This window comes from Narcine bancroftii, chromosome 6 (assembly GCF_036971445.1).
Source record: "Narcine bancroftii isolate sNarBan1 chromosome 6, sNarBan1.hap1, whole genome shotgun sequence".
Lineage (NCBI taxonomy): Eukaryota > Metazoa > Chordata > Chondrichthyes > Torpediniformes > Narcinidae > Narcine > Narcine bancroftii.
The window spans coordinates 25,379,815-25,397,676 of NC_091474.1; the positions used below are offsets into that span (position 1 = coordinate 25,379,815).

The 17,862-nt window shown below is 43.3% G+C and overlaps 1 protein-coding gene across 1 annotated transcript; it reads left to right on the forward strand.

Annotated features, from left to right (window-relative positions):
* The first annotated feature begins 565 nt into the window (after nucleotides 1-565).
* pnp4a (purine nucleoside phosphorylase 4a) lies at nucleotides 566-17,357 on the forward strand. The gene is made up of 6 exons (XM_069888036.1): nucleotides 566-588; nucleotides 1,852-2,015; nucleotides 3,720-3,823; nucleotides 7,853-8,028; nucleotides 15,645-15,835; nucleotides 17,098-17,357. Exons 1-6 carry the CDS (start codon nucleotides 566-568, stop codon nucleotides 17,355-17,357), a joined length of 918 nt encoding a protein of 305 aa, XP_069744137.1.
* The last annotated feature ends 505 nt before the right edge of the window (nucleotides 17,358-17,862 follow it).

Sequence of the window (17,862 nt, forward strand, 5' to 3'; positions counted from 1 at the left end):
CCAAACTTTCACTGTCTTCCTTAATGCAATGGGACATATCAGCTCCAAAATTCTTATGGGAGTAGAAATAATATTTTGAACTCAAAGGTGACTACACTACAGAAACATTATCATCCCTGCAGTACGTAAACGATGCTTGCATTTGTGCATGCTCCGACACTGAGCTTCAAAAGAGGATGGGCCTTGCACTCAACATCCACAAGAAAAAGTTCCACAAGAAGCCTAGAGGAACAGTCATTTTGTCCTTAGTTTTTATCTATACTTCAAAGGGTTAACAATCTCTTCTCCTGTTCATGAATTGAGGCATTGATTTATTCATCACATGCACTTAACTTATGACTTGATAGAAACTTTTAAGTGAAAAAAAATGTATTGAGTTTCTCCATTAACTTCTCCTCCCAAACCATGGCTAATCATATTCTTTCATTGAGCCAATCACCTGATTCCAAGCCTGTAAGTTAATTGGTACTCAATGTTTCTTGTAAGCATAAATTGAGAGCCTGGCTAGGTAAATGGGAGTTTAGTTAATGATTGGGCGGAAGAAGGTTACTTGAGATTCAACATGATGCATTCTACAGATATGATTTGGTATGTATTTTTCTTCTTAGTTGATACCTACTTCTTAGTTGGGTTGCAGGAAAATCTAAATGGATTGATTAATTGGGCACGAAAATAGGATTTAATCCAAAGAATTCTGAAATAGTCCTATTGGGGTGCTGGAACAAAGCAAGGGGCTAGGAAATGGGTTTGGTTAGAGCAGAAAGAACTAGGAGTGTATGTCCAGAGATTCCTCAAGGGGATAAGATTGATTGGTAAGGTGATTAAAATGGTGTATAGGATATTTTCTTTTATTTGAGACAATATTTAAGATGAATAGGTTATGAGAGAATTTTTCCCAACTCTAGTCAAGTCATCTAGTATTCTAGTACAGCTCTGGTTGCCACCTTATAAAATGTGATTGTGCAAGGATGTAGCTAAGATGGAAAATATTATCACTTAAATGAGAATGGCTTGGCTGGGCTATTTTTTTTTGGAGGGGGGTTGGGGAAGAGGAGGGTGGGAAGCCTGAGGAGAAGTTTATAATAGAACTGTATAAAATCTGAGTGATTTGGATATAAAAGATCTACTTGGCATGGAAGCCAAAAACCAGAGTTCAAGATTGTTGGTGTATGATATCTTATTCTGTTGGGGAGAATAGAAATTTGGAGGCATGAGACAGTGGTACTTGAAAACAAAGAGGAGAATTTTAAAATTGATGTGCTGGTGTAGCAGGACAGAGTGTGGATGAAAAACATAAATGATAGGAAAATGGGTTGCAGGGCAAGTCAGGACAGTAGAAATTTGAGTAAGTGAAAGGTTGTGGAGAGGTGTCAAAGTGGGTGCCATGGTTAGCGTAACGGTTGGTGCATCACTACTGAAGCTTCAGCAACCAAAGTTTGAATCTGGTGATGTCTGCAAGGAGTTTATACATTCTCCCTGTGTCTGCTTGGGTTTCCTCCGGGTGCTCTGGTTTCCTCCTACTTTCAAAACATATGTGGCTTGTGGGTTAATTAAGGTATTTGACTGGCATGGGTTGGAAGGGCTGTACTGTATGTTTAAATTTAAAATTTAAAGTAAGAACAGCTGGTGTTCTAGTTTAAAGGGAGTGGAGACAGTAAGCTGTCTACAGCAGGAGGGCTGAGATGGAGCAGAGTTAGGGAGGGAGACATACAGGTTTGTTGAATAAATCGCAAATTAACTATGGTTATTATTGGCTCCAAATGGATAAGAATATTGTTGCCCACAGGGATTTTCTTCTGTTTGGAAAATATTGCATTCTGTTTGTTCTTTATTTTGTCTGGTTTGTTTCAGTTATGAGACTTATCTGGAGACAGCAGAATGGTTGTTAATGAAGACCAAACATCGACCAAAGGTTGCAATAATCTGTGGCTCTGGACTGGGAATGCTTGCTGAGACATTCACAGATCAGGAGTCCTTCAAATATACTGATATCCCCAATTTCCCTAAAAGCACAGGTATGTAACATTGAGAACTAAAAGATAGTGTGGAATAAACAACTGAATCTGTTATGAGTGACAGCAGTCTTGGTAATTGAAGGGCCCAGATTTAAAGGTGATTCCAAGAGCTGGCAGAAAGATGAGGCAAAACCATTATCATGATAATGATAGAAGCATTTTGAAATGTGAACTTTCAAAGGGGATTGGATAAATTGGTTGGAAAAAGGCGTGTTACCATACTGTATGTCTTAAGAAAAGAAATTAAATAAACCTACTCAAGAAACAAAATCTTCCATCCATTAATCTCTATTTCTCTTGTGTTCATATACTTGTCTGAGTCTTAAATGGCCCTATTGTACCAGTCTCCACCACCACCCCTGCAATGCATTCCAGGCACCCCCTACTCTCTGTACTTATAATAAAAAAAACTTACCCTTGATGTCTTTCCTAAACCTTCATCTCCTTGCCTTGGACAAATGTCCTCTGGTATTTGCTGCTCTTGCCCTGTGGAAAAGGTGTTGGCTGTCCTCCATATCTATAACTCTCATTTTCTTATAGCCACCTCTCAAGAAAAAACAAACAAGGCAATTAAAGGGCATGGGTCTATTTTAATTCATTGATAAAGATTGAAAGATATTCTCCCAAAATCTTCCTAATTTGGGACTTTCTCAAAACTTGAAGCAATGAGGCTTCAAAAAATGTTGCATTCTTCACATCGTGGGTCAACATCCTGCAAAGAAATAGGATAATTTGAGTTTAGACATATGTATTCTATGTACCACCTTAAATTGTAATAAACAATGTCTTGCACAAAATGAAGAATCATTGATCAAACTAAAAGTGGAATACTAATCCTCATCTGAGAATGTTATATTGAGATCATGTTCCCAATATACTTTTGTTGGCATCTCAAGAAAAACTTTCAACTTTTAGCACGTTGATAGCCAGACAAGCAGTTTTAATGAAATGGAAAGATGAACTCTCACTGACTCATGCACATTATGTAATGACATATTTAAGGTTAGAGAAAATTCGATACAATATTAACAATTACTTGGGTATTATACAAAGGTATGACAGGTGTTGGTATAAAGTAACTCAAGTAGTTTATATTCATAATTATTTTAACAAATAATGCCAAATTAACAATTATGGGTGAAATTTGTTGTAAATGCATTTATATTAATTATATGATGTGCATATGCTATGATAGTCCTGTGTTATATTGGCAGATTATTATGTTAAACTCATAAAGAAAGAAAGTCACCTCTCATCCTTCACTCCAAAGGGAAAAGCCCATGCTTTGTTAACCTTGCCTTATAAAATGCGTTCTCTAATCCAGGCATGATCCTGGTAAATCTCCTCTGCACCCTTTTCATAGCTTTGATATCCTTCCAGTAGTGAATTGACCAAAACTGAACACTATATTACAGGTGTAGTCTAACCAGAGTTTTATAGAGCTTCAACATTACCTCCTGACTCTTGAAGTCAATCCCCGACTAATGAAGGGCAGCATTCTGTAAGCAAAGGATTGGCAAATGAGGATGAAAATGCTGATCAATAAGTATGTGTTGGGGAGTGGGTAGATGAGTGAACAGGTTTCTGTGCATGTTGCGGCTTAGCCACCATGGTTTACATGAGCTCCTATTTGTAAAGAAAAAGGGATTATGGGTGCAATGTATTGGAAATGGTTGGTAACTGATCATTGACCTCTTCGTTTAGTGTCAGGACACGCTGGTCAACTTGTATTTGGAGAGTTGGCGGGGAAGACCTGTGTTTGCATGCAGGGGCGTTTCCACATGTATGAAGGGTACCCACTCACAAAGGTAAGAGCAACAGCTGAAGTACTCCTTGCATGAGATAGTGGTTACCACAGGACCAAGATATCAAAACACAATTAAAAGAAACCTTGCATATGATGGTGATGGTTATTCAATCCAATAATTGCTGTATTTCTATATGATCTTCTCAAGATCTCTGGTTGACTACAGAACCTTATGTATAAATTCATTTTGGAAGAGGGAAATTCTCCATTCATGTGCACAATACTTTCAACATCAGTCTAATTGGGACTAGATGTTGTGCTTTCTCAAATTGTTTGAATCGGTTGCACATTAAATGTGTACACTCTTTTGGGACAAACTGAACCATAGAACACTACAGCACAGAAAGACCATTTCATCCATCTAGTCTGTGTTAAATTACTATATTGCTTAGTTGTTATTCTCCAAAAAGGCTTGCCACCATAGGATTATTTGGCATTTAAATAGCCACCTTGATGTGAGGAAACTCCTCTTACAGCAATGATTACCAAGAAAATTTTAACACTGAGTCATGTAATAAAATATTATGACTGTTGAGTTAAATTCTTTCTAGTTGAGTATGTTTTAAGAAGCAGCAGGAAGTTTACAAAGGATGTTTAGTGGGAGAATTGAAAAGCTCAAGACCATGGCAGCTGAAGGCACAACTATAAGTATGGGATATTTGATGATTAGTAAGCCAGATCAGGGCTCTGTGGAGATCTTGCTGTTGAGGTGGTCCCTGGTCAAGACTGCTGAAGAGAATTTCATCCAATTGCAGCTGTAGAATGCCCATCTTGACCCTGCATTTTAACAATGTTCTGGGATTATTATACCACTATAAGATAGATCACTAATTTACTTTTCTTTAACTGCATAGTTTGAGGGTCGAAATGAGCCAGTTTTAGAATGAATGCACACTAACTAAAACTGAAAGAAAATCCCATGGAGATGAAGACATTGACCCAGGTTTACATGAGCTAATGCATCTTGCAGCAAATGTTTTTGCCCATTAAGATAGTGGAAGCACAATCTAATGGCAGCACAGTAAATGCAGTGGAACGTGGGCCTCTTGTGGAAATTGGCAATCAGGGTATCATTTCTACACATTGATAGTTGGAGAATGTTTTCTCCTGGTGGAAAGTCTGGAAATGGGAAATGGCCTCTAAACGAATGGATCACTTAACATGAACACTCAGGATCTGATCATCATTCACCAGGCCACCAGTTACTGCTCCTCCCCTTGAAAGTAGTGAGGAAATGTGTTCTGGAATGGCTGCAATTGCTCTGCTGAAGGTACTCCCCCACCATCCTGCTGGGTAGGGCATTTTAAGATATGGACACAGTGACAAACCAGTGATGTTTGACCTGGAGGGGGAGCCTGCATCAATTTGTCTGTCTTGATCACACAATGACACAGCTGGCCAGCTGCATCATAGTGTGGTACAGTGGCTGTATGGAATTGGATCAGAGATCAATCCATAGGACTAAGTGAGCAGCAGAGAGATCACTGGCGTCTCCCTCCCCCACCCCCCAAATCAATGGTCTACTGGGATCGTTGTCTGAAGAGGGCATGCAAAATCATTAGGACCCCTTCCACCGTGCACATAGTAAACTTCAACTACTCCCATCGGGCAAGAGATGCAAAAGTACCAGAGGCAGAATCACCAGGCTGAGAAACAACTTCTTCCCATGGGCAATGAGAATTCTGAGCAACTAAATGAGCTGCACACACTAACCATCCGAGAATACTATTAACTATTTGTTCATTTTGCATGTATATTTGTTCTGTGTATATATTGTTAGTCAAGCGCTGAAGAACTGGCTCTGAATTGCCCATTCAGAGCCAGCTCTTCAGCGCTTGACGTCCTGTTTTGCGGAAACTGCCAAAATGTTTGGCCTGGAACTCAGCCTGAAGAAAACTGAGGTCCTCCACCAGCCAGCTCCCCACCATGACTACCAGCCCCCCCACATCTCCATCGGTCACACAAAACTCAAAACGGTCAACCAGTTTACCTATCTCGGCTGCAACATTTCATCAGATACAAGGATCGACAACGAGATGGACAACAGACTCGCCAAGGCAAATAGCGCCTTTGGAAGACTACAGAAAAGAGTCTGGAAAAACAACCAACTGAAAAACCTCACAAAGATAAGCGTATACAGAGCCGTTCTCATACCCACACTCCTGTTCGGCTCCGAATCATGGGTCCTCTACCGGCATCACCTACAGCTCCTAGAACGCTTCCACCAGCGTTGTCTCCGCTCCATCCTCAACATTCATTGGAGTGCTTTCATCCCTAACGTCGAAGTACTCGAGATGGCAGAGGTCGACAGCATCGAGTCCACGCTGCTGAAGATCCAGCTGCGCTGGGTGGGTCATGTCTCCAGAATGGAGGACCATCACCTTCCCAAGATCGTGTTATATGGCGAGCTCTCCATTGGCCACCGTGACAGAGGTGCACCAAAGAAAAGGTACAAGGACTGCCTAAAGAAATCTCTTGGTGCCTGCCACATTGACCACCGCCAGTGGGCTGTTATCGCCTTAAACCGTGCATCTTGGCGCCTCACAGTTTCGGTGGGCAGCAACCTCCTTTGAAGAAGACCGCAGAGCCCACCTCACTGACAAAAGGCAAAGGAGGAAAAACCCAACCCCAACCAACCAATTTTCCCCTGCAACCGCTGCAACCGTGTCTGCCTGTCCCGCATCGGACTTGTCAGCCACAAACGAGCCTGCAGCTGACGTGGACATTTACCTCCTCCATAAATCTTCGTCTGCGAAGCCAAGCCAAAGAGAAGAAGATATTGTTAGTATATGTGTTATGTCTGGTTGTGTGTGAGGACTGGAGAATGCTGTTTCATTGGGTTGTACTTGTGCAATCAGATGATAATGAACTTGAATGAGTGATAGATAAATCCAGTGGGCTGATTTGTTTTGGCTAGTTTTGGGCTGGAGTTCAATTTAGTCTTGTTTTTTTTTTAATTTAAAGATGCAGCACAGTAAAATGCCCTTCTGGCCCAGCAACCTGTGCTGTTATTGCAGTTGCACTCATTCAGACAAGTTCTGGGTACTCTCATTCACCCCAGGAGATGGTGGAAACGATTTGAAGTGCTGGGTGATTCTTCTTGCAACATAGGATACACTGCACCAATATTGACCCTTGGGAATAATGAAGAAATTTGGAGATCATAATGTAATTGAAAATTAAGAGTAGGTGGCTAGATTCTCTATCACTGAAGACATTCACTGCCTGTCATATGATGTGTATACTACTTTCCACTAACAATCCTTAAGACCTAGGAAGAGAAATGGGCCATTGAGTCTGCCCTGACATTTAATCCTGAGCTGATCAATTTTCCCACTCACTCCATGGTCGAGCCTTCTTCCCATAGCCTTTGTCCTGGCTAATCAAGAACATGTCAATCAGATTTGATGGGCTGAATAGCCTATTTCTTATTCTACATCTTGTGGTCTATGGTCTAATACACCCAAGGACTTGGCCTCCACAATTGCCTGTGGCAACAAATGCTGCAGTCCTCCGGTTAAAGAAATTCCTCTGCATCTCTGTTCTTCCACCATGGGAAACAGCTTTTCTGCATCTGCTCTGTCCATGCCTTTCAACATTTGAAATGTTTCAATGAGATTTCTCCTGCCCCCCCCCCCCCCCACCCCTTAATTCTCCTGAAGTACAGGCCAAGAGCTGTCGAACACTCTTTCTATGATAACCCTTTCTTTCCTGGAATCCTCCAAGTGAACCTCCTCTGAACCCTCTCCAATGTCAGCACATCCTTTCTTAAATGAGGAGCTGAAAATGTGTCTGAATGTATGGGTTTAATTGCAGGGAGGCGTGAGCTAGGAGTTTCCAATTGAATTGAGCATTTGACTTCTGATGGAAAGAAGATTCATTGAAGTTGATTGAACCCAGACACAGGGATGTGGGAAGATGTAGGATCAATGACCCTATTAAATATCAAAGCAGACTCTACTAATTAAATGACTGCTCCTATTTGTTTTGTGCACCATTGTATTCACTCACTCCCATTCTTTTTCCCAAGGTGACTTTTCCTGTCCGGGTGTTCCGGTTGCTGGGTGCTGAAATTCTGATTGTGACCAATGCTGCTGGATCAATTGCAGATGATTACAACCCAGGAGACTTTATGATCATCAAAGATCACATTAATATGCCAGGCATGGCAGGGCTGAATCCTCTCCAAGGACCCAATGATGAACGGTACCTCTCTACTCAACATTCACCCTCCCTTTCAATCCTTGTACGAAACCTGCAGCAAATCTGGACTATCTGTTGGTGTTGAGGTTTATCCCCATCTAAAACACAAAACCATTGCCGGTGATGTGCTATCAATAACTTTAGTTACAGAACTAAAGGCTTTTGTTTACAATAAACATAAAGGTCATTCTGAGCTGTGATCCAGGCTTTCTGGGGAGGGGTTATAATGGTTGTGGTGCGCTATTTGCCAGAATCAGATACACGCAAGGTAAAGACTGTACAACAGGCTTTAATCCACAAAGACTTCCACAGAGCCAGGCTGGCTGAGGCTGCAGTAACTTTGAGTGAACTTCGGGAGGCCGGCGCAGGCTTGTATCCCGGAGGGTGATTGACACCCGACCGGGTGGGGCTTGATCCTTTCAGGCCGACTGATTGACAGCCGGCCAGGTGTTGTCCTGTCCCCTTGCACTCCTGCAGATTCAGAGGCTGCCCCTTGCACCACCACAATGGTGGAGCCTTTATACAGGATGAAGAGGGAGGAGCCACAGGTACAGTCACAGAAAGTGGCAGAGCCAGATAAATGAATGTACGGCAGTTCACCACATTCACACTTATTTATTTTGCCCAGTGGGGTGAAGTGAGGCATAGTCTTACAGGTTAAGTCTGTCCGGCAGCCTGGTCTTCTGTTGTGTCCGGTAAGGAGCCGGTTGCTCTGCTGTGACTGGGGCTATTGTTGAGTCCTGGACCTCCAGTGCTATGTCGACCTGCTGGGGGGTATGGCACCTTGACTGTAGAGACTGGGGCAGGAATGGGATTAGGGAGTGATGGTATGTAGTGTGTCTCCATGGAAAGAGGGGTGCTGTTTGGCAGGTTTGCTCCTCAGCTTCCCCCGCACTCACGAGGTCCCAAATAGACAGTTTCCTCGCTCCCATCTGGGTAGGCCATGCATGCATTATTGGGGGTTCGCATGGAAGAGCTGGAGTCTTTTGACCTGTGGGTTGATTTTATGGCCCCTCACTTGTTTCCATAGCAGGACTGGTCCTGGGGATGCCAACCAGGATGGTAGGGTAGTTCCCAAAGTGGACTTCCTGGGGAAGGAGAAAATTCATTCATTAGGGCTAGCATTGGTGGCAGTACATAACAGTGACCTGATAGCATGGAATGTCTCGGGAAGGTCCTCCTGCCAGTGAGAGACTGGCAGCCCTCTGATCCTCCCTCTCTACCTGGCTGTTCCCTCAGAGATTATAACTAGTGGTCCTGCTGGTGACGATATCTCTGGCCAGCAGGTATTGGCATAGCTTGTCGCTCATGAACAAGGACCCCTGGTCACTTTGGATGTACAATGGGTTCCTGAACAGAGTGAATAAGTTGTACAGTGCCCTGTTGACTGTGGTCATGCCCAGGCAGGGGATGGCAAAGGGGAAACATGAAAACTCACTGATGACCATGAGGAAATACACGTTACGGTTGGTGAAGGGAAGGGGGCCCTTGAATTCCATAATCAAGCGTTCAAAAGAGCTTACCAGGTGTGCCCTATCTGGTTGGTAGAAGAGCGGTTTACAATCTGCGTAGACCCAGTAGTCCCTAGTCATGTCCCTGACTTCCACAATGGAGCACAACAGATTATCAGATTTGATTAAGTGGAAAAATTTCATGATATTGGAGTGGCAGAGGTCATTGTGGAGGGTTTTGTGGTGGTCTGTCTATGCACTGGCACATTCCCTTTGGGACAGGTCATTGTGGGGGCTTGTTGAGCTTCCCCGGCCAATACAGAATATCATAGTTATAGATGGAGAATTCAATCCTCCACCTCAAAATTTTATCATTCTTTATCTTCCCCCATTGTTTCATTGTTTGTTGTTAAATGTGAATAACACAGCCCATTGGTCCATGAGCAGGGTAAAATGACTGCTGGCCAGGTAATGCCTCCAGTGCCGCACTGCCTCGACTAGTGCCTGAGCTGCCTCCTCAATAGAGTAGTGTTGGACTTCAGGCTGTTGGAGGGTACGGGAGAAGGCTGCCATGGGCTGACCTCCCTGATTAAGGTTGGCAGCCAGGGGCAAAAACTTATCACTCTCCACCTGCAATGGTGAGATTCATCCACTGTGTACATTGCGGCCTTAGTGATGTCGTCTTTCATCTGACTGAAGGCTGCCCGGGCCTTGCTTGTCAGGGGCCTTGAGTCTGGGGGAAGGGGAGCTCTAGCTGTGGGTGCATGCGGTAGGGCCAATGACCTTTGGGACAGGGCATTGGGGGAGGGCAGGTAGTGTGGAAAACACATTTATCCTTGTTGTAGGTTAGATTAAGGAGTTTGGCAGTTGTGAGGAATTTCTGGGGGTTGGGGTCATGATCTTGTAGATCATGGCTGCTGATCATGACATCATCCAAGTTGGGGGAAGGTGACATGTAGGTCAGTTTGGTCCACCATCCAGTCCATCTCCCGCTGGAAGACTGAGACACCATTGGTAATACCAAAGGGTACCCTGAAGAAGTGGTAGAGGAGACTATCTGCCTTGAAGGCAGTTCTCCTGGTGGATGGGGACTTGGTGGTAGGCAGATTTCAGGTCAATCATGGAGAACACACAGTATTGGGCAATTTAATTGACCATATCTGCAAGGCGAGAGAGGGGATACACATCCAGCTGTGTATAGAGGTTAATGGTTTGGCTATAATCAATCACCATTCAGTGATTAACCCCACTCTTGACCACCACTACTTGAGCTCTCCTCAGGCTGGTACGGCCCTCAATGATTCCCTCATTCAGGAGTCGCCGCACTTCTGTCCCTTTCACTGTATCACCTGCTTCTTGTAGCAACTAGTTTATAGTTGGGGGTGAGGTTCATGAACAGTGATGGGGGATCAATATAGAGAGTAAAGAGACCACGTGTTGGTTGGACCAATAGAGGGAGTGTGGGTTACGGTGGTGGGGGGGCAAAGCAGGAGGCCAGCTGACAAACTGCAGGTTGCCAACTGTGCTGGGTGGGGGGGGGGGGGGGTGGTGGAAGAGAGCACTGTCATATTGCATCGTAACACTCTTGAGGCGGCACCGAAAGTCCAACCCCAGCAGCACTAGTGCACAGAAAAGTTTAAAGTCCTTGTAAGTCGTGCCCCGTATGGTCAGCGTCACATTGGTACAGCTGTGGCTTTTGGTTGAGTGCGACTTTTGAGGCCAGAGTGACTTTATAGCTTTAAGGGAGTAATGCTGCATCGTATCTGGGTGGATAAAACTCTCAGTCCTCCTGCTATCGAAAAGGTATTATCACCTAATTGTTGATCGAGATGTCCATCATGGACTGGGAGAGTTGATGTGGGCTGCTTTGATCCATTACCACAGAGACTAGAGTCAGTTTATGGTTTGGTCTGGGCTGACTCGTAGTCTCGCAGCATAATAGCAGCACCCATGCGGTGCTATGGTTATCCCTGGAGGTTGATAGTATCCAAGATGATGGCCATCATGGCGTTGTCATCTCCAGAAGATGATGGTGGCCAAGATGACAGCCCCAATGCTGTGCATGCAGTAGAGCTGGCATTGGAAGGCGATCGACATATCTTCGCATAGTGTCCCTTCTTTCTGCACTAAGAGCACTCCACTTCTTTCATCAGGCAGCATTTTTGGGGATGCTTGGCTGCACAAGTACCACTTTGGGTACTGCTGGGAGTCAGCAGCTGTGCTGGGCTCGCTCATCGTACAGCAGACTGCTGGTCTACAATCCTGCTCCTGTGTGGACCCTGCACTTTTTGCCAAGTAAGCTTCCATGTTACATGAGGTCAATCACCCCTTTAAAGTCCAAGTTGCTCTGATCGAGTAGCTTCTAGTGCATGTAATCCAATCTGATGGCTGAAACATAGGTGTCCAGATCATGTCCTCAGTGTTTTGAGCAGCCGACACCGACTGGAAGTTGCTCATTCATGCGAGTCCCCACAGGGCCCAGAGGAACTTGTCGCTCGATTCACCCAGTCACTGTCTGCGGTTGGCCAGCATGTGCCTGGTGTATACCTTATTGACTTTCTCCCTGTACTGGTCCTTAAGCAAGTCCATTTCCTCCCTGAACGTTGAGGTGTCCCTGATCATCGGGAACACTCCAAACCGGGAGAAGAGTAGGTGCAGCTTGATTGCCTCCGTGGCCACAATTCCAGAGGAATTTTGCAGAAAGACCTCAAAGCAGTATAGCCAGAGTTCAAAACAGTCTGAGGCTTCTGGTGATTGTGGGTTGATCTCCATCTTATTCGGCATCAAGAGTTGTTCCATCATTGGAAAAAAATTGTAAATAAAATTGATGCATTATCAATAACTCAAAAGAGTGGAGTTACAGAACAATAGGTTTTTATTTACAAAACACTTGAAGGTCATCCTGTGCTTTGACCCAGGCTTTCTTGGGAGCGATTATGGTGTTGGAGCCTTTATACAGGGCCAAGAGGGAAGGAGCCATGGGTACAGTCACAGAATGGGGCAGGGCCAGATTAAAATGTACAGCAGTTCACCACGGCTGGAAATGGTAAACAGGTTAAACAGCATGTGTGGGGGGAAAAACAACATTAATGTCTCAAGTTAGTGACCTTTCATTGCCGATCTGAAATGTTATTTTTATTTCTTTCTCCACACATTGCTGTCTGACCCAAGAATTTGCAGCATTGTTTTTATTTCACATTTATCTCTACAAAGTGAAAGGAGGAATGTTTCAGGGACAACTCTATCCCCTCCGCAATTCCCAAAAATGATTGAGGTAGAAGGATCTATAATTTTAATTATCCTCTACTCTCTATTGGATCTCAAACTGACTGTCATAACAAAATAAAATGTCTTTGTCCAAATGATCCAATTTTCAAGTCCCAATCTGGTCACCCTCTGGGTTTTTTTTGAGCGAAAACAACCACGGTGGAGAGATTAAAACTTGACATTGGGCAGGCATGGGCACCAGGCACATACATCTAAATAGAACTGATAGATTTGTGAAGAATGGTGTATTTTTTAATTTTTTTCTGAATTTCTAAAACTTCTAATTGTTTAACTGACAAGAGGATTACAAAGGAAAATGTTTTCATCAAGGAATTGAACACGGAAAATCCTGGGAAACTCTCGGTAGCGTCTGTGGAAAGTTCAGGAAACTACTCTTTAGAAATTTTGGAATGGTTTCAGGCCCATGTGCCTGTGTTGCCCAAATATCCCAATTAACCTACAGCCCTCATACATTTTGAGGGGTAGGAGGAGGAAACCCACACAGACACGAGGAGAATGTACTAACTCCTTACAGACAGTGCCAGATTAGAATCTGTAAATGGTGTCGTGCTAACAGCAATGCTAACAGTATCCATGGATTAGAAAGCAAGCATTTCACAAACCATGCTTTGACCTGTTTATGCATCAATATTCTTGCTACATTGTCCTTAATGGAAATTCAAGTTATTGTTTTGTTCTGATTTGTAATTGCACCTGATAGAAAGTACCGACATCTGCGCAATTCTTTGATCTGAATGATAAATAAGGGGTCCCAAGACCATCCTGTGATGTTTCTTTTCTTGTAATAAACTTTTGTTCTTGTAAAACATCTCTAATTTATTAGATAGAACACACACAGACAAGACCTAGTTTTTAATCTACCCAAGATGCTACAGCTCATCTCCTTCCTCCCCCTAGTGGTCAGGATTAGCACTAGCCCTCTATCAGTATATTCCCTTTCCTTGAGATGTTTAATCTAACAACATGATACACAAATAAAGTATTCATTTCAACATAAAGTTCAACACAAACATCAGCAGCACAAACGTTAAGTATACTTTTCTTTTAGAGATTCAGCCTGTCAGGTGCTTTGACAACACATGTAGATCTTCTTAACACAGGTGCTCGTGTCGTCCCTGCTGATTTACTAGTGTCTAGCACTGGAGGTGTTTCCTCTGTTGCTGTGCAGACTGGATCTTGTGCATGTGCCTGTTCCTGCAGTGTCACTTGCATTTTCAGCAGGCTCTTTTGATTTCTCCTCAATATTTGATCATCCTCTGTTCTGACAGTGTAGGATCTTGAATTTACTTCCTCCAGTAAAGTAGCTTTTCTGTCCCAAGTATTGGAACCTCTGAGTCTCGCTGTGTCATGTTGTGCATCTTGAAAGGAATATTTGTTCCATTTGTATGTAATAGCATAGTCCATTTATCCTGCTCAAATCTGTTCACACTTGGCTATTCAGTGTCTGTTGGTTTAGAACTTTTCTGCACTACCTTGCCCACAAAAAGTGTATCACTAATGGCATTTTCTTTTATATAGTGTACAGTTTCACTTCTCTTTTGTTTCCCTTTGGAAAAATATTGCTTTGCATAATGATTCTGCCCTTTGCACTTATTACAGACATTTCCATTGGCTGGGCATCGTTTTGGTGCATGTTGAGTGCTACATCATTTGCAATTGAATATCTCTCCATCTGTTTGTTGTTTCCTATTCAGCAATCTGCTCTGATTCCTATTTAGAACCAGAAAGGCCTGCTTTGCCTTTGGTCAGCTGGAAGTTCAGGTTTGGTCACAGAAAATCAGGTTGGCTACCAAGTGCAAGGTGCACTGGGCCATTGTCATAGCAGCCTTGCTATATGGATGTGAGACATGGTGCCCATATTAGAGTCACTTATGTCAGCTTGATTAACTGCAGCAGCATCACCTATGTTCCCTGATGAAGATCACCTGGCGAGACAAGGTCTCCAATATCGAGGTCCTTTCTCAAGCTGGAATACCAGCAGTTTCAACCTTGGTGATGTCGGCCCAACTATGCTGGGCAGGACATGTTGTCAGAATGCCTGATGGAAGACTACCCAAGGACATCTTGTACAACCAACTGACCAATGGTACCCGAAAACTAGGAGGCCCGGAATGATGGCACAAGAATGTTCTGCTCAGGAGCCTCAATTGCCCCATCAACATGGGAGGATTTGACTCCAGATCACTCAGAGTGGTGGAAAGCCATCAGAGCTTTCTGCCCCTGTTGGCACTTCAGGCGTCAACTGCCAAGTATGTTACAAGCAGTGCCTGTCAAGGATTGGCCTATACAGCCACTCTAGGATGCACATATCAAACCCACAAACTGACTGAAAGGAACCATAATCATCCTATGGGATGGATAGCCAGAAGAAAAGATTTGGCTCTCTATCAGTACAAATCCCTTCCCTTCATCTTATTAGACCCAAGTCTGCTGGCACTGTCTCTTTCCTCCTATGGAGCCTGTGAAGTCAACTGAGTTCCTCCAGCCTTTGCTGTGTTTCAAATCCTGGTTCCCTCTTGGCTGCAGACAAAGATTGTATTAAAGCAGAGGAGATCAAGATTCAAGTAGAGCTTTTGAAAAGGAAGATGGAAACACTGTGCAAATTCAAACAAAGTTGTACACATAACCTCACAGTCATTAATAAATCCCACAGGGAACTCCGGAAAAACTAACACAGTGAGAATGTGAAACTTGCTGTGTGTCAAGGTAGCAGGAATAGAAGGCTGTGCTTGTGGAATTGTGTAAAAATTCAAATCCTAATTAGCAGAATAATGCTGGCCCTTTCTTCTACCTTGTTTTAAATCTTTAATTTAATTTCCATCTTCCAGCAGAATACTGGGGAAAGGAAGAGGAAATAATCAAGGTGTTCTTTGTCCATAGGTTTGGTTCCCGCTTTCCTTGCATGTCTGATGCATACGATAGAGCGCTGGGCAAACTGGCTCTGAATATAAGCACTCAAATGGATTGCAATAACCTAATGCATGAAGGTGTCTACTGCTATGTTGGAGGTCCCAGCTTCGAGACCATCGCCGAAGCATGTCTTCTTCAAAAGTTTGGAGTTGATGCTGTGGGTAAGAATTTTCATGCAAATTGGTTTGCAATTGACCATTAACAGGGTGCAGTGTGAAAGAATTACATTTACATGGTCTTTGGACTTCAGCATTGTTGTTCAAAATTGCAAGGGAAGACGAGTGCAGGGATGCCATATTACAAATGAAGAATGAGACTACACTTGGAGTATTGTATGTGGTTGTGGTCACCCAGCTATTGGACAGATGTCATTAAACTGAAAAATCCATTATTTAGCAAGTTGGTGGGATGATGGGCTTGAAATGTAAGGAGACACTAGATGTTTTTTTTTCTTGGAACAAAGTTGTGAGAGGCATAGTTTTCCACCCCCCCCCCCCCCACCCCCACCACCACCACCACCCACCCAGGGTAGGGAATATGAAACTAGAGGGCATACATATGATGTGAGAGGGGAAAATTTTAAAAAGGGACCTGAGAGGCACCTTTCCACAGGTGGTGGGTATATGTAACAAGCTGTCAGACAAAGTGGTAGAAGCAGAGATAATACTAGAGGTACCTAATATAGGTTAACACAGGAGTATGCTTTAAGCAAGGCAGTGCCAAGCATCACCATCAAGCTGGTACTGCCTTAAGGTTTGTGTCAAATTCCTGTCTACTTCTCATCAAAATTCATCACTGTAGATGAGGTAGCATCAGTTGTTAAAGAGTGAGATGAATGTTACCACTTCATTATACATACATATTGAACATTATAACAGTTGTCTAGACCACCCATTCTCAATGGGGGCTGAACAGCCCCAGGTGGGGGAAGGTGGTGGGGGAGGGCATAGCCCATTTCAGGAGGCCACAGACTGAAATCATTAAAAAAATATATTCTTAATTTGTTTTTTTAATGTAGTCTGCAGGAGAAAATTACAGCAGGAACCAACTAGACTGCTTCACCAGGAAGAGGCCATAAACTTTGAGTAGAGTTCTAAGGGAGCCAAAGCCTAAAAAAAAGTTGAGAATGGGTGGTCTATAGGTTCTTGCTAGACCAGCACAGAGTAGGCATGATAAGAGGGACTCAGCAGACTAGTTGTCTTGTTTCCTACCCTGTAATAATGCTTCAGAAGTAATTGGGAAAATATTTTCAGATTAAGGCTATGAGAAAGGCAACTGATATACATAAGTATTGGAAATTCTCAGCTGGTGAGACAGCATTCCAGGGGAGGGAAATCCATAGTATAAATTTTGAGGAATACAACTTGTCTTAATGTCTTTAATGTTTGATGTGTAACAATTCCTCTACTGCTGGTCACTCCAGGAATGAGTACTGTTCCGGAGGTTATTGTGGCTCGGCACTGCGGCCTGCGGGTGTTTGGTGTCTCCCTCATCACCAACAAAGTGACGAAGAAGTATGACAGCATTGAGGTGGTAGACCATGAATCTGTACTGAATATTGGTAAAATGAGAGCCGGGATCTTCCAAAGCCTTATCATGGAACTGGTGGGGCGTTTGAAACTGACCTCGGATGAAGAGGCCAGTGATCTGAGATCAATGATCACACCATATCAGGTGGTCTGATGCCTGGCTCACTGGATGGCTGCCACGCTCCCTTCTGACTCAGTGGGTCTGCTTTGTACGCTTCCTTCAAAATGATCAGAGCTCCATTTCTCGCGTTAACCTCGATTCAATGCAACTCTTGGGGGGGGAAAAAATGTCTGTTGATATTTTGAACAACATCAATTTGTCCAGAATGTAGTCCAGAATTAAAATGCTGAGCGTGTTGGATTTTTATTGATCTGAAAATCCAAATTTTACTGAATGTTTAGCTCTTGCAACAAGATATACTTGCATGTACCTAAAACTAGCATTAAATTGTTTCCCTGTGATGGCTGCCTGTACAGAGCTTGAAAACGAATTAAATTTAAAAAAATCACCCTTGGTGAATCGCAGTTTTGTGCAATTGTGCAATAAGGTCGTGTTAAGAAGTGGCAATTGGCTGCTTAGTTTCTCAACAGCTCTTTCAGGATGAGATTTAGAGTAGACATTATGAAATTTTGTAGAAATCAGCTATTTCCTTCCTTAA

Coding starts and splice junctions, on each gene's coding strand:
- pnp4a (XM_069888036.1), top strand. CDS start 566: ATGCATTCTACAGATATGATTTG. Junction 3,824..7,852: donor AAGGGTACCCACTCACAAAG/GTAAGAGCAACA, acceptor CTTTTTCCCAAG/GTGACTTTTCCTGTCCGGGT. Junction 15,836..17,097: donor GTTTGGAGTTGATGCTGTGG/GTAAGAATTTTC, acceptor TGGTCACTCCAG/GAATGAGTACTGTTCCGGAG.